Below are 22,661 nucleotides of genomic sequence, written 5' to 3'. Positions count from 1 at the left end.
TAGTAGCTTTCACACTGCAGTAGGAAATGAATCAATTGCAGATGACTGCCACCGCAGAAGGATCCTTGCGGGAAGGAATCACTACAAAATGGAATTATTCATGATACAGCTAGCAGGGAATGGTATTCTAGAGTGAAGATTGCCTAACTCAGTGGGTAAGTAGAATCCGAAGGAGTCTAAAAGGAAAGGAAATGGATTTCTATGTGAATGCTCTCTGCAACAGCTTTGGGTATAATATTTTCCATTTTTATATGAAGTGTAATCAGTTTCATTGCATATCTGTTTATTTATCTATGTACTGATCCATCTCCCCACAACATATGTGGGAAGCTACTTTATATCAAATTGGACCATTGGTCCATCTCGTTCAGTATTGACTATACCAGGGATGCAGAGCCCATGCCTCTCTAAATGTTGCTGAACTGCAACTCCCATCATCCACTGGCCATGCTGACTGGGGCTGGAGCCCAACGACATGTGGAGGACTGCTGGTCCCTCATCCCCTGCCTATACTGGCTGGCAGGACCTCTCAATGGTTTCAAACAGAGGTGTTTGCTATCTCTAATGAACCTGGGAAGTTTTGTATTACCCCAAATAATCCTCCACATCAGATTTCTTCATCACAAAGATGTAATGCGTAACGAATCACAAAATGCAGCTGAAATCCAGGAGATAACACAAGTTGAAAACAAACCTCCTATTGGAAGTGGCTTATGCAGAAATGTGTTTGGTTGATTGTGCTTTGCACTTTCAGTGCAGTGAAATTTGTGGGTGAAAGGCAACATTTGCTATTGATTCCAGTTAGATGTGGTGCTCCAGATGTGGTCTGAATAGTACAGAATAAAGAAGTAGTTTTCATTTTGCTTTCGAAACCCTGATGCAGTTGAACAGGAAGTGAGGGTTTGAGAAACAAAATTCTGGATAATAATTACAATTAGCACTAAAGCATTTGAGGAGCCAAGATGGAAAATGTACACTGAGACGAGGATCCCCTAAAATTCTAATTTAAGGCAAGAACTAATGGCAAGAGCACCACAATGGAGCTGCATGGTGCTCACCAGTTAAACTCCCAGAGAAAAATGTAATTGTTGGGAAAGTTGCAATGAGCATTGCATACAAAATGTTGAAACCGAATCAAATAAAACAAAACCTCCCTTTCCATCGGCAGCAAGATTCTTTCAGTGTGATAAATGGAAGACTCTCTGTTCTGTAGATATCTTGAGATAGTCACTGATAAATGGAAGCAAATGCCATGGTAAAATTACATTACAATTAATAGCAGCATATAAATTGTGATGAGCCATCACACATTAAAGAAGCTCTTCGTTTTCTTCGGGATACAAATTTTTTTTGCTGTCATGACAAATATTAAGAAAAAGAAATTATGCGTCTGTAATGGGATAAGGGGTTGCTTGTGCGTAAGCGCCAAACCGCTCCAAGTTGAGTAGTTGGCTAAAACTTTCCCTACCCGGACAGCCCTTACTTCGTTGCTGTCTTAATCACTGGCAGAATCCGTCAGTGGGCGTTTCCTAAACTTTTTCCAACATAAAAGCTCTTTGACAGAGAGTCTCCGCCTGGATTCCCTGCACGACAGCTTTCTGCGCAGAGTGGGTGTCCCAAGGGGAGGTCCTGAGCTCTCTCCACTGGTCTCGCTGGAAGCGTCCCTGAGCCTTCCCTCCGACGCCTCCTCCTTCCCTCCTTCCTCAGCGGAAGCTCTCCCTCTTTCCCTGCTGGTTCCCTCCCCAGCATCCGAGAGCCTCTCCACCCCCCTGAGCTCCGATGGCAGTTCCCTGACAGCGTCCATTCCCCCATCTTCATCTTCATCCAGAGCTGCCTAAGATCCTTTATCTTCCTCACTAGGGGACAACATCAGAACCCAAGAGCAGTCAAAGCTGAGTTTTGGTTCAGAAGTCAAAGACCAAACTCAAGAAAGAACCAGTTATGCATAGCAGTGGGCACTATTCACACAAAAATTCTCCCTCATTAGCTTCAAAGTCCAGTATAGTTCAGCAGAAAGCAGTAACATACATAAGGCCAATGGATGGTCAAGATCAGGTTCCTGATGGCTGAAAGTGTCAGTTGAGAGTAGCACCTCATCTACAAGATGCTTTCTGCTAAACCTGGCTGAACTGGGATGTAACATTCCCAAGCAAGAACAAATGAACCTTAAGATCTTCTGGGAAGACCTTACTGACTATGCCATCACTGGTAGATTATTTTTAATCCTTTCTTAGTAGCAGGGCACTGACCGTCATAAATATTCTCCCATTTGCAAGCACTAACTGTGATGAACTTCAAATTGCATACACATCTGTTCTGAAAGGCTTTCCCTGGCTCTTAAAGTGTGCTTCTATGTTTTTGCTTTTAAAAATTTTTATTACAGGGGATTGTCTTTTAGATGACATATATTTATGGTCCTGTTGTTTACTTTATATTCTCTTTGGTTTAGCTTTTGTAAACCTCCTGGAGAATATTTTGGTATTAAGTGGTTAATAAATATATTTATTAAAACAGTTACATTAAAATTAGAGATTGGGAGTACAAATACCACAATAAGTTAGATATCTAACCTTTCCCTTTCCCTTCATGGAACCCAAATCCAACTGCCTCACGTGTTCCAATATTACTGCTGTTCACACATATAATTTCATCCTGGTCAAGCCAAATTGTTGGTGCACAGTCTCCGTGCTTTGGTTTTGGAAAGAAGAGTAATAATAATAATAATAATAATAATAATAATAATATTTCCCCAGCTACTCTGTTTGATGCCCTGATTCACTAATTCTAACATTTAGGATTTGTAACTCAACACATCAAACAGCAACCCTTCTTTCACATATCATTTTTAATTGTTTTTATTTATTAAAAGTATCATATTGGTGGGGTACAATAATTCCATCTAAAACACAATTTTAACAAAAAAGATAAAATCCTTAGGTAACATCAGCAATCTTAAAATTACCAGACTATGCTGAACAATTAAAAATCCCTAATGACTGACAAAACAACCAGGTCTTAATCTGGCATCAAAAGAAAATCAGGATTGGTGCCAGTAATATCTCATAAATCAGGGTATTCTGCAGTGGAGAAAGCCCTCTAATATTACAGGGTGACTGTGAACAGATGGATTGGCTCAATCAGGGTGAAAATGGAGGAAGGCCCAGTCCAATAAACACTGAATTTAGACAGGTTGAAAAATTCCATGTTCTATGTGTGTCAGCCTTTTCTATAAATGAAGCATGAATGAAGATGCATTAGCTAGCCACTGTATCCATCACTATAACTTGAAAAAGGAAGCAAATTTTCTGTTAACTGAGGATCACTTAAAATAATTTAAGTTCAAATTGATTTCCCTCGTGATTCTCTCAGAAGTTTCAAAATGTTATCTCAGTACATGAATATTCAGTTTTTATTAATGTGTTTGGCAATTATTATATGCTCCTTAAAATGCAATTATCTATTTTGTCCTCTCAAAGGCTGGGAGCCAACAAAGCAGAATGGGAGAATGTAAAGGAACGTTTAGTGCTAATTTCCACCAGTGCTATCTCATGCATGTAATGCCTGAGTGTTCACAGAGCTACAACACCCTTAACAAACCACAGTTCCCATATTCTTGGGGTTTGTATGGTGTGTGTGTCAATGGCAAGAAGATGGGGGCCATCAAAATCTTAATTACCATATTTTTCTGTGTATAAGATGCCCCCATGTATAAGACACCGCCTATTTTTGGGGACTCCAGATTAAGAAAACACCCCTCAGTACTACCCGTATAAGACCAGCCCCAATTTTAAGCCTATTTTGGGGGGTAAAAAACCCTAGTCTTATACACAGAAAAATACGGTACTCTCAAAGTGGTCCCTGCTAAACCATGAGCATTCCTTAGCTTGTGTATCTAGACATGGCCAGGCTGGGGGAGTGAGAAAAGTCACCTCTCCACTTAGACATGATGGAGGCCCAGTGGATATTCTTAAAGGCACAAGCAAGGGCAGGGCACATCAGTGGGACAATGTGTAACAGTTTGAATTAGTTCTATCAATTTCAGAGCTAACTACAAGCACGTATGTTTGTTTTGATGCATCTTCTTTTTCTTGCTAGGAGTCTGAGCAACTCAGCAGTTGCAGGAGGAGCTGTGGGCTTGTCCAGACACTTTGCCAAAAGAATGAGTGAGGAGTAAGTTAGTTTGTGTCAAGGAGTTATTGCACAGATCATCACAGAAATCCTCTTGGATAACTCTTGCTATTTGGTAGAATTCAGTGTGGCACTACTATGATCGTTCTGTCAGCACAGACATCACCACACATTGTGATCTCCGCTCTTCTCCCCCCTATGTGCTTCTCCTAAGCCCCAAGACCAATTTGGGTGGGTGGGTGGAATCCCCATTGTGCTAGTGCAGGGCAGTCCAACTTTTCATACCAACTGGGCCAGACAGTTTGACACAGAGCCCACAGGCCACACACTGCCTTGTCACCCGGGGGGGGGAGCAAAGCCCAAATCTGACTCCCCGCCCCCATTCCTTGTGTTGCCTTCCCAAAGTTGGGTAAATGTTCTTGTTTTTATCATGTTTTTTGTGCTTTATCATGTATTTTTACGTGGTGTTTTGCTTATCAAAAGAGTTAAAAAGCTGGGATAGCCTCCATTAACCAAACCTGGCCATCTCTTTGTCTGCCTCCTGCACCACCATTAACGTGAAGGCATCCATTCAGGAGTTTGAAAAGACTTCGTTAGCGACTTGATTGGCATGTGTTGACTTTTACAAGGTGTGAAGTATTTCCTAAGATGAGGCTGGTATCAGGCTTGTACCAAGGTCAAGCAAGGTTCAAGATGGAGAATCCCATGTCGTGTTTAAGTTATGTCAGTCTTATGCTTACACCATGATCAACAGCGATAAACCACTTCATAAGTTCAGATTTAAACAAGCCTTTAAAACAGAGTTTGATTTACAGCACCTTTTGGATCAGGGGGAATTCCTCCAGGGTGCCAGGTCACATGGCTGAGCTGAAAGAGGTTTGCAGTAGGTGTAAGCTGTGGAGGCTGGCCAACTGGGGTGAATGGGGTACTGGCCCACCTACCTCAACCCACCCTTAGCCAGCCCCCACCTGCCCTGACTTTTTACTTTCAACCAGTCCAGGGGTTGGCACTGTGTGTCATCTTCCTCCTTCTTAATCTCAGTGTTGCCCTGCCTGTCACTGACTCTGGCGCCACCTACTGTCAACCTCCTTGCTTTCTATCCTACCAGTCCCAATGAACATGCCACACTCCTGAAATGCTCCCTTTTGCGGACTTTTGCTCGTGTAAATTCTGCCAGCTCCTGTTCCATCGGCTGAGCCCCAGCTGAGCCATCATAGCTCCAATTCTGCTGGATTGTGTAGTCAATAGCAGTGTATCCCCAGAACAGCTCAAGATCTGCCTAGTTTGAACTTGTTTATCCCAGCGGATATTGGGTTTGGAATGCACTGTAAGTCTAATATAAGTCTAATATATAATTGTATAATTATTCCAAAGTAGTTCAAAACAATCCTGTTTTTTTTGTCATTAGAATGATAATGTATGGCACCTTCCACACGGTTTCTCTGAAACAGGGGAGGGGAACCGGTAGCCCTCCAGATAGTATTGGACTCCAATTCCCATCAGCCCCAGCCAGGATGCCCAGCTTTAGGGATGATAGGAGTTGTAGTTCAGTAGCATCTGGAGGACCACAGGTTCCCCACTCCTGCTGTAAAACTTAGTGGGGCCAGCATTGCGCTGTATAAAAAGACAGCTTTTCTCAAAGACAGGGATCTTGCTTCTTAAAATCTGGAGAATTGTTAAATTATAGGAACTTTATAGAGAAATATGGTGCAGGGCTTCTGTCTAATACATAGAGATGTCAATTCATGAAACTCTATGCCTGATGTGCATTGGAACTTTGGATCAGGCGCAAAAAACAATGTTCTTGCTGCAATTATGTATCAACCACCCTGCCTTGTGAGCCTTAACAATATCAATCTGTTCTTCTTCTTAGATGTACCAAGCTGTGGGAAAGCATTGTCATATCTACCGTAACCTCCATAGTCTGTGTTGCTGTGGTTGTACTAGTCTATGCCAAACTCTGCAGGAAAATAGGTAACACTGTCCTGTACAAGTTTTAATTTATATGAGCTCAGCCTTGGTCTGTTCTATTCCATTCCTGAGCTGTTTACTTTTGATGTAGCTGTCATGCTTAGCATAATGACAACCCTTCACTAGTTTTCTGTAATTCGTCCATTTGCTACTTTACTGCACCCTATGTAGCAGTTCTCTTGGATCATCACCATCCCATTCATATATGAGAGATTTGTACCATGAATGAATAGAGAAAACCTGATGATCCTACATTAAGGGTGGGGCACCTGAAGCCCATGGGCCATATGTGGTCCTGGACACGACCCACAACAGGCCCAGTTGCCCTCAACTGCTTTTTCTGGGCTGGAAGGTCTCCTTGAACTGTGATAACATCTCTTGCTCACCTCAACAAAGAGTTGTGTGGATGTCAAACTCTTTTAAATTATTTTTACACTTTTTTTTTATACTAGAATATTTTATGAAGACCTTATGGTAATGGAGGGACGTGGGTGGCACTGTGGGTTAAACCACAGAGCCTAGGACTTGCCGATCAGAAGGTCGGCGGTTCGAATCCCCGCGACGGGGTGAGCTCCTGTTGTTCGGTCCCTGCTCCTGCCAACCCAGCAATTTGAAAGCACATCAAAGTGCAAGTAGATAAATAGGTACCGCTCCAGCGGGAAGGTAAACGGCATTTCCATGTGCTGCTCTGGTTCGCCAGAAGCAGCTTAGTCATGCTGGCCACATGACCCGGAAGCTGTATGCTGGCTCCCTCGGCCAATAAAGCGAGATGAGCGCCGCAACCCCAGAGTCGGCCACGACTGGACCTAATGGTCAGGGGTGCCTTTACCTTTACTATGGTAATGGAAGCAGGTAAGGAATCTTAAGAATGGGAGGATGGATGAACAGAAAACTCTGATTTGTGTGGAATGTAGTCTACTGTGCAGAGGAAACAGTCCCCATCCACTTCTGCCTCTAACCCAACCCACCACTGACACCCTGCCCTAGATATCTCTTTTAGAAATCCTTGTACAGGTTCACCTATACAGTGGTACCTCGCAAGACGAATGCCTTGCAAGACGAAAAACGTGCAAGACGAAAGAGTTTTCCGTTTTTTGAGTAGTTCCGCAAGACTAATTTCCCTATGGGCTTGCTCGCAAGACGAAACGTCTTGCGAGTTCTTGCAAGTTTGTTTCCTTTTTCTTAAAGCCGCTAAGCCGTTAATAGCCGCTAAGCCGCTAAGCCGTTAATAGCCGCTAAGCCGCTAAGCCGTTAATAGCCGCTAAGCCGCTAAGCCGCTAATAGCCGCTAAGCCGCTAAGCCGCTAATAGCCGTGCTTCGCAAGACGAAAAAAACGCAAGACAAAGGGACTCGCGGAACGGATTAATTTCGTCTTGCAAGGCACCACTGTACAGGTTCACCTGAGGCAGGTGGTTACCAAGGAGAGGGTCCCACTTAGGAATGCTTTCCCCAGAGAGGCTTGCCTGGCACCCACACTACGATATTTTAGGCACCAGGAGAAGACCACCTCATTCTCCCACACTTTTCTGTTGCAGCCCACTAGGTGCTTTAGTCTTTGCACCAAATTCTCCCTGGCACGATTTTATGCTTGTCTGAACTTGTTTAAATTGTTGTAGCTGCTTTGTTTTATGCTGATGACCTTGAACTGTACACAGTGCTGATCCCATATGCACAATAGACTAGAGTTGGTTTGGGGCTATAAGGCCTTATATGTTGGATCCAGATTTGAGTTCTGTTCAGAGTAGCTCCACTGAAAGCAATGGGGTGGGTGAGATGCCCTTAGTGAGGTTTCATTCAATAGTTCTCACTAGTAGCACTGCTTCCGATTGTCCTGACCTGGTCTAGCAGAGGAGACCATATCTCCCCCATTGCTTGTAACTGCAAGGGGTCCAGGGGCAAACTCATGAGATCAGTGATGGGTCTGATGCTGACCCTGACCATGTGTGTGCCATGGTGAGATGGGAGCAGAAGCCTCTGAGGAGTGTAGAAGCCTCTGAGGAGTGTAGTTTCTTATTGGAGCATTATCCTAACTAGGACTGCACTCTCTGTTTCAGAGCAATATGCCTATAAACACCATGGAAGAAGACAGCCTGGGTTCAGAGCAAAGAAGCCCAACAATGCCTTAGCTGGGAATATGCCATCCTCTCAGCTGGAATTGCCCTCTCCGTGGCCAAGAAACCCAAGCCAAGCCCAGCAGGGACAAGGGCCACATTTTCAAATAGACAGTTTTGTGGCAGGCAAGTCCTCAGCTTGGAAAAGAATCTTCCAGTGTGACAATCAACAGTTGTCCCCTTGTCTGAAATGGCAAGATGTATACACACTGACCAAAAAGCATTTCCTTCTCTAACGTGTTATTTTTTCAGCTAAAGCTTGCTCTGCCAGACCCATCCCTTTCCAAGAACTCACAGATACCACCAACATACGTTGTCAGGTGTGCCAGGTGCTAAAATACAAAATCAATTAATATCGCTAGCCACAGTCAGATGCTGGTAGCTGTAGATAGTTCCTATGGTCCTTCAGACGAAAGCTGAATTGCTTAATAAACTTTGGGATGGGATCCAAAGGTTATAAGATCTCTTGGGGCCAGGGTGATCTGATTTGCTAGGAACCACAAAAACCCTTTCTCTGGTCAGAAGGTATCAGAAGTAGGGATCTCTGAAACTCTGAAACTTAGACAAAGCTTGGCAAGCAGCCTAGAATCTTATAGATCCTAAGGACATTCATCAGGAAGTATATTGCATTTATTTAAAATCTCTAAAACCACCCTTCATTCACCTGTGGACGGAGGGAGTTGGTTGTTCTTCATTTGCCCCACATCTATGCATGAAATTCACTCTCATCTTGTTTCACAGTATGCAAGTCAAACACCTCCCCTATAAATGTTGAATCCCACCCATAGCATAGCTGTTTCTGTCTCTGCTTTCAAATCCAATCTCCCTTCTGCCTATCTCAAATACTTAAACTGTTATGGCAATAATGTTTTTTCTTTGTCATAGGTAGCAGCTCAGAAAGCTCACTGTGCTCTCTTGCTAGAAAGGTAATGGCGTTTCCTTCAGCTACATCTCATCTGAATTGCAACGATTGCTATGCTGATGCTAATCTTAAGTTAGTCTATCATGACTTAGAGGCTTTTTGTGCAAATTGCAAGGATATTTCGCAACAAATCATTCCTTTATTCTTAAAAATAATGGTTAAGATTTTATTTATCTTTCAGAGATGTAGTAAAATGAAACAATATACAGTATTAGAGGACATCCCAAAATATTCATATAAACAAGACTATTGATTACATCAGATGGTACAGGCTCTGATGTATACTGTGAATATACAATCAGGAGATCGAGGTAGTCAAAGTGGAGATAATCGAAATGTTATTGTATACCTCAAAGGGAGTCACTTCACTAGCTGGCGGAACAAATGGCGAAGTCGTCTGAAAAGATCTAAAGAGGGAGTCATTGTGGGCCTATGTCTTTCTCAGTCCTAGAAGCTAGATTCATCCAAGGAAGCTGCATGTTAGATGATTCAGAAGAGACAAAAGACAGTACTTCTTTGCCATGATGGCTTGTGCTACTAACATCTTACATTCTTAATCCTTACAGTTCTCTAATGGTCTAGTCATCACTATGCTATACCAGCTCTTGCATAATACAGGGGATTGGCATAATCACACAGTGGTACAGAGTGACTGTATGTTGGTATTCTTGACCCGCAATTGACTATTACCCTGTATGTTTGAATTTCAGCATGCTTTACCTGTACTTCAGCATTCCGGGTCAGATGAAATCAATTATACAACCATTGTGTTCCAAGATCCCATGAATGGCACCAGCTCGGGAAGAAGCAATGAAGATCTAAGCGATCACAGACACTATGAGAATGTGTCTCCCTAGGAAAGAAAAGCTGGTTTCTGATCACGCTCTTGCCCCCTTGCTTCTCATTCGGACCTAAGTAGGACCAGCTGTTCATGCATTGCCTTCTTCAGTACAGATGAAGGCATAAGCTTTTGTGAACTCAAGCCCGTTTCATCCATAGCTGTCAACTTACAGATTTGAAAATAAGGGACCAGCAGCCAAAATAAGGGACCTGCAGCCTCACCTGTTCCAGGCACTCCAGTCTTCCTGTCCTCCTGCAGTCTGGTCAAACTCATGCTGGTAGCTTCGAGAACACTGTCCAACCAACTTTGTAACCAGAGGTTCAACTGAATAGAATCTGAATCACATGCACCACAAGGTCTATGCAGCTTCAACTTAAGATGGCTCCCCAGCCTGGCTTTGCACTGCAAAGTTTGCAGCAGCACATGCAACAAAATGGCGTCCAGCATTCAAAAACCCCCTCAGCTGGCATTAACTAGCCACACACAAGGCAAGCAAGCTCCACCCCCTCAGTCGTTCTTAGACTTATTATTGGGTGAGCAACACAGCCAAGCAACACAGTTGGAGCCTCCCTCCTCCCTGGCTGGCAGGGAGGGAGGGAGAGGAGCTGCTTCCTTTGAAATTTAAGGGACATCATTTAAGGGACATTTAAGGGACATCCATCAACAAGGGACAGCAGCGGGACATGGCGCTGGAATAAGGGACTTTCCTTTCAAATAAGGGACACTTGACAGCTATGCATTTCATCAGATGCACGAAGTGAAATCTTTTCTGGCAGATATATAAAAGAGAAAATTGCAAAGTAGACGTCAAATAAAAAGTGACATTTCTATTTCTTTAAAATGAGTAAAAATAATGACCAAAACTCCCTATTTTTATATCTTTAATTCTGTCTGTAAACAACACAGAGGATCTGTGTGTATTGTAGTATTGTAGTTTCATATTTTAGTTTGGGAAATCAAAAGCTTGACCCTTTGCTATTTGTGTTGTATTCCTACGGGGAGTCTTGCTCTCTGTAAAAAGGAAATTCCACCTTCATTTTCATTTGGTGCTTAAGCTGTTCCCAAATACAAGCCAGGCCTTCCCAAATAATTTTGGCTGTGTACACACCATACACCATACACACTTCCCCAAAGAATCTCGGTAACTGTAATTTTCCCTTCACAGGGTTACGATTTTGAGGGAAGTCATGTGCTTTAAATGTATGTTGTTTGTGCTTTTTGCAATGTCAATGGGGAAGTCAACTCCAAAATACAATATTCTGTTTGAAACCGAATGGGTCAGCACTATCCTTCAAACCTCTTGCATCTCCGTCTTTTACTTTGGGAGTGATACCCATGGCAGGGCAAAGGAATTGTCTGTGATGGCTAGCCTAAAAAATCTCATTCCAGCCTGCTGAAGCTGGCTTCATAGTCAGAAACCTTAGCCTTCATTTAAACATGTCATGTATGCTATCTGGCAAAAAGGATACCATTAAGTTTCTTGCTTGGAGAGACACAGTATAAATGACTATTTAGATGGCATCTGCCACCCACGAAGCTTAGTGAGATGTTTTCAGAAACATATTGCAAATATTGGAAGTGTAATATCCTTTTGCAGATCTGCTCCATATGCTTCATGGCAGGGCTGATGGATAGCTTATACTTATTGGATGCTACATTGTTATAACTGTGTTAGGAATAGTGAAACTTGAATTGGATTTAAATCCACGATTAATTTTATTTAATCTTTTTAATCTGATTTAATTGAATAGATTCCAAACAGCTGCAATTTATAATGAATTTAATAATCTCTGAAAAGCCAGTCCAGGGCAGATACTGTAAAAACCTACAGCTTACATTCATTTCCTCAATCCTAAAATGTAGCCAAGATTGAAAAGCTAGTCAATGCAATGTACAGAAGGAGTGACAGCTCTGCAATTGCCCCCCCCCCAAATAAAAATGCATTGCCAAAAAATGGCCTTTCTTCATAAACTATTATAACATGACATATAAAGCTTGATAGAAATATATTGTCATAAAGTAAAAAGCTTTGGTCTCTCTTGCATTGTACCCCCCTCCCCTTTTTCTGAAAAAAATAAAATAAAATAAACCATGTATGCTAGGGTAAAGTGGTATTTCATTACACGTGGGACAGCAAAGGCTGGGGAAGGGGTATGGACTTACCGGTAGGTGTTTTGTATAGTATTTAAAGTCAATCCTTATAGTATTGCTTTGTGCTTGAGGCAGTGAAGCCATTGACACAAATTGACTGAGAAGCTGTAATAGCTGGAATGTCCATAAACACTTCTAATTGTTCTGTGAGAAAATACTGTTAAAATGTGTTAAGTTCTTATTTATTTAATATAAGTCAAGTTTACTCACTTTGTAAGCCCAGAACAAGAGGTTGTTTATTGATGAACAGGTCAACGCAACAACAACATAGGAAAATGAAAGTAACCACAATAGCAAGCTACAGGATGGAGTCTTAGCTCCAACCCAAAATAACTGGATGCAATATTTAACTCCATAATTATGAATTATTACATTAAGGCTTAGTTTGAATTCTTCTAGGGGAGCTCAAAACCTTGGTTTGTCCCCGCTTAGAAAGAACATGAATTTTTACACCACATGATTCTGACTGATGGTGAGGCTGATGTGGCGTTCAAAGTATGGCTGTCACTTTCACCTCACTTTTCCGTCTTCCAATTATATAGATTGTGGAATGTGGGCGGAGCAGCAGTTCAAGAGCAATGCCACCTCTCTAGTGGTCAAGCATTTTTATTTTTATTTCTGCCTACTCTTTTCTCCTGCTGTTGTGGAGGGCAATAAGAGTCATGCTTGCTGTTACTAGGGAGGTGGGGGAGAAAGCAGCAGTGAGGGAGTGAGGGAGGGGCTGGGACTTGGAGGTGTTACAACTGGATTTGTGTCCTGTACAAAACCATTTGTTCCACCGGTGGGTACTTTGCACACATCTAGGCTGAACACCTTCAGCCTAAAGCACATTCGAAACTTATTTCCTTCCTCACAGAATTCTGGCCACTGTAGGATTGCTTGGGATTGTAACTTTGTGAGGGGTCAACTACAGCACCCAGAATTCTTTGGGGGGGATGTGTTTCAAATGTGCCATACTGTGTATGCAGCCATAGCTGGAGCACAGAAAGGTATCAGCTTACCACTGAGCAGCTTGTTTGCAACCAGCATTCTCGAGAAAGAAATGGCTCAGATCTGATAGAAAAGCCAAAGTGACAGGTAAGAACATAAGGAGATCCTTGCTGGATCTGACCAGAGATCTATCTGGCTCAGAACTGTGTTCTCACAGGGACTACCTAGAAGTCCACAATATATTACACATAAGTATAAATGGGATGCAGGTATTCTTTGCCAACTCTCAAGTTTCTGCAGAACAAAGCTCTTGTGGAAAAATAGACTTAAATCCCATACACAATAAGACCACCAAGTTCCCCTGCTCTCCATTACCATTCGGAGCTCCTGTCACAGAGTAACTACCATACAGTGGCCCAAGCTTATACTCTAGAGCTCCCTTGATTCAGTCACTGTGTCCTCCTCATAGGGCTGGTAGAAATCTTTCAAGCTCTCCAGTTGCATCTGAACACCAGCACCAGCCGCAATCAGGGTGCTCTGTGGGCTGTGAGTCAAGATAGTGGTTTTCCGACTGCAGAGGCTGCCATTGGAGAATTGCCTCTTGAGGTTGGAGTGAAGGTTCCCACAGCAGGAGAAAAAGTGCATGATATCATGAACAAGATGTCCGCTGAAGAACATGTAAATCCAGGGGTTGCAGCAGCTGCTGAGGCTGGCGAGTAACATGGTGATGGTGTAAGTTGCATTGCTGGACTCTGAAATGGAGAGGGAAACAATGGCAGTTAATTTACCCCCCACCAACTCCATGCAAATAAAAAATGTGTGGTATGTCTCTGGCAGATGTAGACATGTAAAATACAATTGCGTGCAATAATGGTGTCCTTAAATGTGAAAGATGCCTCTTAATTGTCTGCGTAGAGGATAGAGAGGGGTGTGCGAGTGTGGCTTGAAACTGAGTAAGATACAGGGCTCTGTTAAGTCCTATTCAGAAATCACTGTGCCTGCATAGGGAAGGATTATACTGAAGGTGTGGGTGTGACATTTGCACACTGCTGGTATTCTACAGGTAATATGCGGCAGGTAGTTGGAACTGGCTTTGATTCTCAACACATACATAGGAGCCAACATGCAATGTGTAAAATAGGATAGACTGTGCCTGAAGGAGGATTAGAACTCAGGTCTTTGAGAGTCTAAACCCAGCACTCTAATGACTCCACTATCTACCAACCCTCAGCTATTGATTAGTTGACCACACTGTTTGGGATTCATTTTAAATCCTCCAGGCAAGGGATGATGCTCTCGTGCTCAGTTCTTTTAATGATTCTCTCTCTTGCTTGCTTAAAAAAAAAAAAGTATTATTTGAACATCTATATAATCTTTATCTAGGTAACAAATCCAAGCATAATTTGATTCCATGTTCTGTAAAGAACTCAAAATAGGGAAATTAAACACCATGACGGTATATCCTACAATCATGATGGCTTATAAGTTCACACATCTGCATTTCTGTTCTAGCAACCAGTTTTTCAACAGCGTGTGATGTTATTATTTTACTTCAAAACCATAATTGCAGATGTATCTTGTAACCGTAGTGAAAATAATAATGTACAGGCAAAACCACCTCCTCTCTCCCACCACACACAAATCTTTTAGAAAACAGTCGTTTCCGTGTTGCCTTAATGAAAGCTAGATGGAGATGCAGAGCAATGCAGTTGCTACTAGAATACAGTACAAGTTGTAAATGTCTGTTTGTGACAGAGATCAGCCTAGACATTGCATCTTACTATGCTGGTGGGTGAGATGTAGGTAGGTGTGTGTCGGGGAAAACATTTATTGCCTGATGTGAGTGAGTGAGTGAGTGAATGAATGATAGATTTCCTTCTCCCAGGTTGCATGTGCAAATCAGGAGCTGGTGTGCATTTGCTGCGAGAGACAGGGAGTCACTGAAGTGTGTCCGTACTGTATACCTATTTGTGAGTGTTGCATTAAATCTGTTTTCTTCTGGGTGGTTTTACTCATCTAATCAGAAGAGCACTTCCCCACCGCCGTGGGATGGATATGAAAGAAAAAGCTATACTTGATCACCACATGGAGGCCTGACTAAGGTCCAGAGCTTGCACTGACTGTGATGTAGGAAGCAGGGTGAGATTTTGAATCCTGACCCTTTCTCTTTCCTCCTCAAAGACACTCACCGTCATTCGGGGCATTCCTGTCCCACACCGACCACATCTGCATGCTGAAGAAGGGAGCCCAGCAAGCGACGTAGGCCAGCACTATGACAAAGGTCATCTTCACAGTGCGGATCTTTGCCCTCGAGATGGTGCGCACGCTGCTGACCCGGGAGCCAGACTGGCACTCTGCTCCCTTCTGAACGGTGGCTGTATAAGAAATAGCAGCAGCCGCAGTCGAAGGGGCAGGACTAGGACCGCAGCTCTGCGTCTTCCCTCGAAGGTTCTTGCAGATCTTGTGGCAAATGAGGCTGTAGCAGACGGTGAGGATGGCCACCGGCAGCACGAAAACACACAAGGTCATCCACGTAATGTAGGCTTTAGCCCCCCAGGGATACTTGAATTCTGCCCAGCAGTCCAGCACACCAGAGCCTTGCTGCACCTCTCTGAGAGAGAAGATGAAGATCTGAGGCAAGCTGAGCAGGCAGCTGAGCAGCCAAGTGACCCCAATCATCTGGTAAGCCTGGCAGCTGGGCTGCTGCAGGGTGCGCAGCGGGTGGCACACCGCCATATAGCGGTCCAGCGTCATAGCAATGAGCATGTAGGTGGAGGCAAACATGCTGAGCACCTGCAGGTACTTGACAGCCTTGCAAAGAGGATCCGGCCCCTGGAAGCGATAGGTCACCTCCCAGATCATTTGTGGGAGGACCTGGAAGAGCGCCACCCCGAGGTCGGTCAGGCCCAGGTGCAGGATGAAAAGGTGCATGCGGCTCATCTTCTTCCTTAGCCGGTACATGGCCAGAAGGACGCCCAGGTTCCCCACCAGGGTCACCACCAGGATGGCTGCCAGGACCCCAATCTCAGCCTTGGCGAGTTCTTCGTCTCGGGTGTGGAGGATAGTCTGGTTGCCGTCTCCATCCTTTGGCTCAAAGAGTCTGGTGCTCTCCAGAAAAGATCTGTTCACAAAGCTGCTACGGTCAGTGCTATTCTTCCCCATTGACTAGGATTCAAAGAAGTGCTGTGATTTCCCAAAAGTAAGTTCTGCAATATGAGACTCTCTGAGAGATCAGGTAGTTAGATTAATAGCACCCTCCTCATGACTGTAGATCTGTAGAAGCCAGATTAATTTTCCATCTTTCTTTTAACTTTTCCCTCTCCCCTTAATATTTGGCCTGGCTATTTATCATCACGAGGTGAGTCAGATTCAGCTAACAATATAATTTGTCTTAAATCCCCTTTTCTAATTTACCTGGAAAGCTGCAAATCTTTTTTATGAATATGAATTGTTTACAATATATCTTGTTCAGTTTTCATTTCCCTCTTCTGCGCCCATCAACACCCCTGCTTTGCTTTGGGATCCGATAGCTCGTTGAATTTTATGGTCTCTCTTCTCTCACTCCCCTCACTTCTTTCCTAGTTCCTTACTCTCTCGGAATCCATTAGATCTTTTCCCCCTTTCCTCTCTGCACTGACCGGCTCAGACAGCACTACTATTAATTTTCAGAGTCTTTTATAGAAGTCTCAGGAAAAAACAACAACAATTAAAATAACTAAAATCCCACCATCAGGCACAGATTTTTTGCCTACGCAGTAAATTGAATGAAGATAAGCATTTGCAAATCAATCAAAATGCCAAGGTACTGGATCTCTTTTTGAGTGCCGGTGGTAGATGCTAAATCTGAACACAGCTGATTCCCCAGGCTGTGTGAACTGCCTGCTGCTTCGATCTGGGTTTTATAGACAGGGAGCTGCCCTCTCTGGTTGGTTCTTGCCATCTGGCTCTATTGTCTCCTCTGTTGCTGAGCTAGAATCTGAAGAGAGTCTCCTGCTTAATACAACATGCATACAAACACACACACACACACACACACAGAGAGAGAGAGAGAGGTGAGTGTCTTTTCTTTCTTGAGTGAAGAAATAGATCAAATATTTCTTTTTTAAAAAAACAACCACCATTTTGCTTCTGTAGCTCCCAAGTGAAGATCTTCTGGGCGTCCAGATGGTACGGGGTGTTTTTTGGGGGGGAAACTTCATTAGTTTCACCATGAGTGCTAATATATTCTGCAGAAGTGTGCCACTTTGCAATATTCCTCCCTTTCCTCCTATCCGTTAATGACTCCATATCCAGAAAAGTCTCTCCCTCAGAATTCTCTCTTTATTCACAAGGTGGTCAAAGTTTGTGATTATAATTGAACAGTATAGAATGGAAAGTCAATGAAAATGTGTCTTGTTTACGATCTACCTTTTTGCTTCAATGAATCCTATCATCAGCTGTTTTTTTCTTCACATTCTCCAGAGGCTGGCTAGCAAATATCCACAAGATTGCAATCATGGACAATTTTGGAATCCTTAGGAACAGAGTCAAATTTGGCATTAGAGGTTGTGATAAACTGTTTCTGTGGTTATTCAGAAAGAGCTTCTTATGGATTTTATTTTATTTTTTTAGTTCAGTACTCTTTCTAAGTAATGCTGTTAAACTCAAATTTAGCAAAATTGTTACTTTCCAGAGACTTCAGAAAGATTTGAGAATTGTTGATAGAACTGTCTATGTGAAATCATGAACAAAGCTATATTACAGAGAGTTTCATCTTTGAATAATACAGAGAAAATCTGCTATTTGTTGATGGTTCAAGAGAAAAACACTACATGTATTTATGTTTGCCTTAGCTGCTCAAAGGATTAAGGATCCAACAGAATTTTATTATAAGCTTGGGGTCCCATGTGCTGGAGAAGTATATGTACTTCTATACTGTTTGTATTTTGTGATGGCCCAAGGTTTCTAACAAATAAATTTGACTGGCTGGCCCACTGGCTATAGCCAAACCTGATGAAAGCAGCAACTGTGAATAATTTTCAGTGATCCTAAGCACTTCCTAAGAACACAGTGGTATAGAATACACCATTACAGTGATGCATTGCCCCAATAGAATATCTTTATCTCAGGTGTATTTTGGCTATGGAGTTGGTAATAGAAAAGTGTCCTTTGTTTCCAAGGAGTGATCATTTTGGATTTTTAAACATTAACATCACGTATTGCCATCAAAAGCTAACTTGGCTGCTACTCCTTGGAGGAAAACGAAAAGCAGCTTCCCAAATATTATGGGTTTTCTTTCAACAGGATTAGTTTTCTTCAGAAGGCAAACTGCTACAGCCTGGGGTATTTGCAGTGTCTGAGCTGTGTGTGTTTGCTTTTCTTCTTTTAGTAGGGACTGACAGTCAATTCGCCATGCAAACCACATGAAAAAGATTGTATAGGTCAACCAGAAATTAGCACAAATGATCTTGTGAATATATGGCTGCACCATCCTGTAGCAATGACTGAAGTCATCATGGACTTGTTGTGGGGAAAGAGAAGCATTGCACGGAATAATATTCTTCTTTACCACAGTCAGACTGTCTGATTTCCTGGCAGTTTACTAAAATGTGAAATAAAATTAAAAGCAGAAATGAAACCCAATTGAATGTAGAAGTGGAAGGGAAATCAGATTCCTGGTAGTACATCTTTCTGGGCAGGTAGATTATACATTATTTTGATATAATAACAATATCCTATACTCTGTAAAAAGATTCTGATAAGGGAGGGAGATTGAAAGGGTTTCTTCCTGTAGCAGGCTATCGCCATGGATTCAGTAGTTGATGCAAAAACTACCTATTTCATAACAGCCTATTCTGCAATAAAGTGCAGTTACTTTAATAAGACTGCTAAACCATCTCCACTCCCCAAAGAAGGAAGAAGTACGGGAGGGTTTGCTTTGGATGAGACAGCAGCTAAGATTTAACTTTCAAAATAATTGCCTTATTTACAAATATAGGCAAACAGCAGACAATCCTAGCAGGCCACAGACCCACTATCCCATATCAGTAGTCCCTGCACCCTTCAGCCAACTTACCGGGCTCTTTCATTGTGGCCTGGATCTTACTTCAAAAACTACCAATCTGCTATTTCACAACTGCCCCCAAAACACCCTGTGCCATCTAGACGCCCAAAGATCTTTACTTTGGAGTCACAGAAGCAAATGGGTTTTTAAATAAATAAATAAATAAATAAATAATCTCTTTCTTCGTTCAAGAAAGAAAAGACACGTGTGTGTGTGTGTGTGTGTGTGTGTGTGTGTGTGTGTGTGTGTTGTGCATGTTGTATTAAGCAGGAGACTCTCTTCAGATTCTAGCACAGCAACAGAGGAAACAAGAGAGCCAGATGGCAAGAACCAATCAGAGAGGGCAGCTCCCTGGAGGATAAGGTTATCAATGACTACAAATCATGATGCCTATGTTCCGTCGGAGGCAGTATGCCTTGGAATGCCAGTGGCTGGGAATCACAAGTGGCTTTTGCCACTGGTTAGCTGCTGTGGGAACAGGATGCTGGGCTAAAAAGTCCAAGGGCCTTCTCAGATCTGGAGTTGCCCTTGTACAAGGGACACTACAATATCACAAGCTGCATCGCGTTCCCACACCACCGGGCTCTGAAAAAGAGTACTAAATTATGTGCTTGATGCCGCTCCTTGCTCACACAATCATTATCAGCAGTATGACTAAGGATTTGATCTCACTGGAGTAATAAATCTGTGTCAAGGCAGGATCACTTGAAGCTGTAGGTGGGCCGGCATCATTGCCTGATATACTATACAAAAAAATCCCCCATATAGAAAACTTGATGTGAAATAGGGAAACCAGTAGAATTAAAATAATATCTCATAACGGGAAAATACAAGAAATTTACTGGATAATAATATCAAAATGAATTAAAAATGTATATTAGGATTATTATTGAACAATATTTGTAAATGAATATAGACAGAAAGCAAGAATTTGTATATATAGAAAGATTTATTTGTTTACGGACATTTAATGGAAAAAATGAAGAAGAACAATCTTGTGGAAAATGGACAAAGACAATGCGAAAAGTCAAAGAGGACACAAAAAAGCCAGAAGAAGGAAGGAGGGAAGTCAGCTCAGGAGAGCAAGAACAAATGTGAAATATAATGTATGTGTATGTACAGTATGTAACTAAAAATTCAATAAAGATCATCTGAAAAAAAGAAAAGAAAAAGAAAACTTGATGTCAAGGAGAAGAGTGGTCTACTATTGTTCTATAGAAGAGAAAGAAAAGCCCATTCCTGCACTTTGTCTTATTAGAATCAACAGCAAAAATGACAACTGGTTATGCCTGGTGCACAATTATGCTCTGTTAAAGCCATGTCACTGCCTGTTCTTAGAGTTTGACTGCCAATATTTGTTTCTATGCACAATATTTTTCACTCCATAAGACACACCTGACCATAAGACTCACCTAGTTTTTAGAAGAGGAGAACAAGAAAAAAATATTCTGAAAGAAACAGTGGATGTATGGTTTTTGTGGTTCATGCTCTGGCCACAGACATGATATGTTATTTGACGGTGAGTTTGGGGTAGCCATGTGGATCCGTGGTTTGTAACCACATTTTTGTGCCACTGCGGCCCCACGAAATAGTGGATGCGTGTGCCTTTTAGTGCAGGCTGTAGCCATGGACATGCTATGTGATCTGATGGAGAATTTGGGTTGACCTAATGCAAAAATCCTGAGGATTCATGTGCTTTTACCTCCCCACTCCCAGGCAGCCTCTTTTATGGCTAGAGTCCCTTATCTCCCCTACTGATCGCTTGCTGATAAGCTGCTCAGCAGCTTTGTTTCAACACCCCCTTCCCTCTTTCAAAAAAAAGGAGCATGATCTGCTTTTTGCCTATGGGCAGTTTGACTCCAGGGACCACGCATTTCCTCCATAAGACGCAAAGACATTTCCCCTTACTTTTTAGGAGGGAAAGGGTGCGTCTTATGGAGCGAAAAATACGGTAATTAGAGCTCTCGCATTATTGTTTTCCATTTAATTAAGCTATCAAATCATTTGGTGCTTTAAACCATGAGCCTGACTCTCGGATTCAAGCTGGCCAGCAATCAACCTTTACTGCTTTCTCTCTCTCAAGCCTACCCAGGCCTTGCACCCGGCCAGCAAGATACAATGGCAGGCTCCATTGGGAAGGATGTGCTAGTTTGGACCTAATGTCTGGGACTGTATGTGGAATATCCACTGTTTAGGGAGTTACCCTGCAAGGTAATGTCCTTGGAGCAGCTTTCACCAACCTGGTGCCCTCCACAAGTTTGGGACTATAACTCCCATCAACTCCAGTTAGCGCAACTGTGTTGCATGGGGCTGATGGGTGTTGTGGTCCAAAATAATGAAGGGCTGTCTTTGACCATGTCAGACCTTGTGGTGGTCTTTTGCAAACTAGGCCCCAGCCTGACAACTGGTCATGTACCCCCACCACCAACAGCATTTTATACTATATCTTAGGGAGTACCAGTTGTGGGCAGTTGTGAATTTACGGATGTTCCCTTTGCAAATGGTGTGAGAATTCTGAAATGCGATAAAATTCCTTCTCTTCTTTGCTTTTAGTTTTGCTCAGGCAAGAGACTAGAGTTGCCTTGTCATACTACACCGGGTACCTGAAGAATTATTGCACAGGGTTTAGAATCTGAGTTTAGAATCTTGGTTTTTATCATCGGCTTTTAAACAAGGTGCATTTTTCAAAAGGCGTTAGGCAATTACCCTCCCTAACTCAGACCCCGCAAGTAGGTATCTGAAAAAGTAAAGTATATAAAACTGTGTCAAGGGGGTTGGGGGACTATTTATTGGCATGTGCTAATGAAATAATTCCAATGGCTAAGCGAACAATGCTGATTTGTATCCTACCGCTCATCTCCCAGAGGCAGTATTGACCTGCTGCAATGATTCACTACCCTATTAAGAAGCTATTATTCTGCAGATACAACCATGTCTGTTTGTATGGGGGGCAATTTGTTTCCTGGTTTTATTTCCATCTCCACTCGCAAGTGCTTCTTTTTTGAAAGAAAATATAATGAAATCAGCTGAAGCCCCAAGAGTGCATTCAGACTGATCTATTTATTTATCAGCCAGCTGCACAGTATCTGTTGTCACTCCAGGAAGACGCCTAACTGAATGATGCTAGCTCAGCTACTGCTCTTGTTTCTTCATCTCCCTACAGGCTTGGACTGTCCTTAGTATGGGGCCTAATTAAATCAAGGACCTAATTAGGTGGAAAATGGCCATTTGCCAGTTTACTGTTGATTTTGTGAAGGTGTGTGCTGTTGTGTGAACTCGTTTGTTCAGGGAGCAAGGAACACAAAGCTTGAATCTGGGGGTAGCATCTAGGGCTGGGATTTTCAATGTTCAGAGCCAAACTAGATGCAGTATGAGAGATCTGAGAATAAGACTTCCTGGAACTTTTGTTTTCCTGCCATACCCCTTCCTACTTCGCTTTGGTATAGTATGCTCTGGATTTATTCGCATCAGTTTCTCACATGAAGTAAGATGCAAGCCAGTGTATACATCTACGCACATAACATATTATAGAACTGTGTTTGTAATGTTTAATGTTTTGTGTCT

General features: G+C 42.5%; 2 protein-coding genes across 2 annotated transcripts; one reads left to right on the top strand and one right to left on the bottom strand.

Annotated features, from left to right (window-relative positions):
- Nucleotides 1–10,120, top strand: LOC309344195 (uncharacterized protein). Its single transcript, XM_081866449.1, has 6 exons — nucleotides 1–155; nucleotides 4,096–4,170; nucleotides 6,002–6,102; nucleotides 8,154–8,340; nucleotides 9,100–9,136; nucleotides 9,843–10,120. Exons 2-6 carry the CDS (start codon nucleotides 4,160–4,162, stop codon nucleotides 9,987–9,989), a joined length of 483 nt encoding a protein of 160 aa, XP_081722575.1. The 5' UTR covers nucleotides 1–155; nucleotides 4,096–4,159; the 3' UTR covers nucleotides 9,990–10,120.
- A 3,066-nt stretch (nucleotides 10,121–13,186) lies between these two features.
- Nucleotides 13,187–16,255, bottom strand: AVPR1B (arginine vasopressin receptor 1B). The gene is made up of 2 exons (XM_081865347.1): nucleotides 15,244–16,255; nucleotides 13,187–13,806 (listed from the first exon to the last, which is right to left on the bottom strand). Exons 1-2 carry the CDS (start codon nucleotides 16,214–16,216, stop codon nucleotides 13,484–13,486), a joined length of 1,296 nt encoding a protein of 431 aa, XP_081721473.1. The 5' UTR covers nucleotides 16,217–16,255; the 3' UTR covers nucleotides 13,187–13,483.
- Nucleotides 16,256–22,661: the final 6,406 nt, after the last annotated feature.

This window comes from Podarcis erhardii (genome assembly GCF_964252035.2).
Source record: "Podarcis erhardii genome assembly, chromosome: 6".
Taxonomy (NCBI): domain Eukaryota; kingdom Metazoa; phylum Chordata; class Lepidosauria; order Squamata; family Lacertidae; genus Podarcis; species Podarcis erhardii.
This window is presented reverse-complemented; position numbering and strand designations above follow the sequence as displayed.

Excerpts from the sequence above, each read along its gene's own strand:
- LOC309344195 (XM_081866449.1), top strand. Across the intron at positions 6,103-8,153 it reads CAAACTCTGCAGGAAAATAG|AGCAATATGCCTATAAACAC; the intron begins GTAACACTGTCC and ends TCTCTGTTTCAG. Across the intron at positions 9,137-9,842 it reads TGTGCTCTCTTGCTAGAAAG|CATGCTTTACCTGTACTTCA; the intron begins GTAATGGCGTTT and ends TTTGAATTTCAG.
- AVPR1B (XM_081865347.1), bottom strand. The coding sequence starts at position 16,216 with ATGGGGAAGAATAGCACTGACCGTAGCAGCTTTGTGAACAGATCTTTT. Across the intron at positions 13,807-15,243 it reads CAGGAATGCCCCGAATGACG|AGTCCAGCAATGCAACTTAC; the intron begins GTGAGTGTCTTT and ends TCTCCATTTCAG.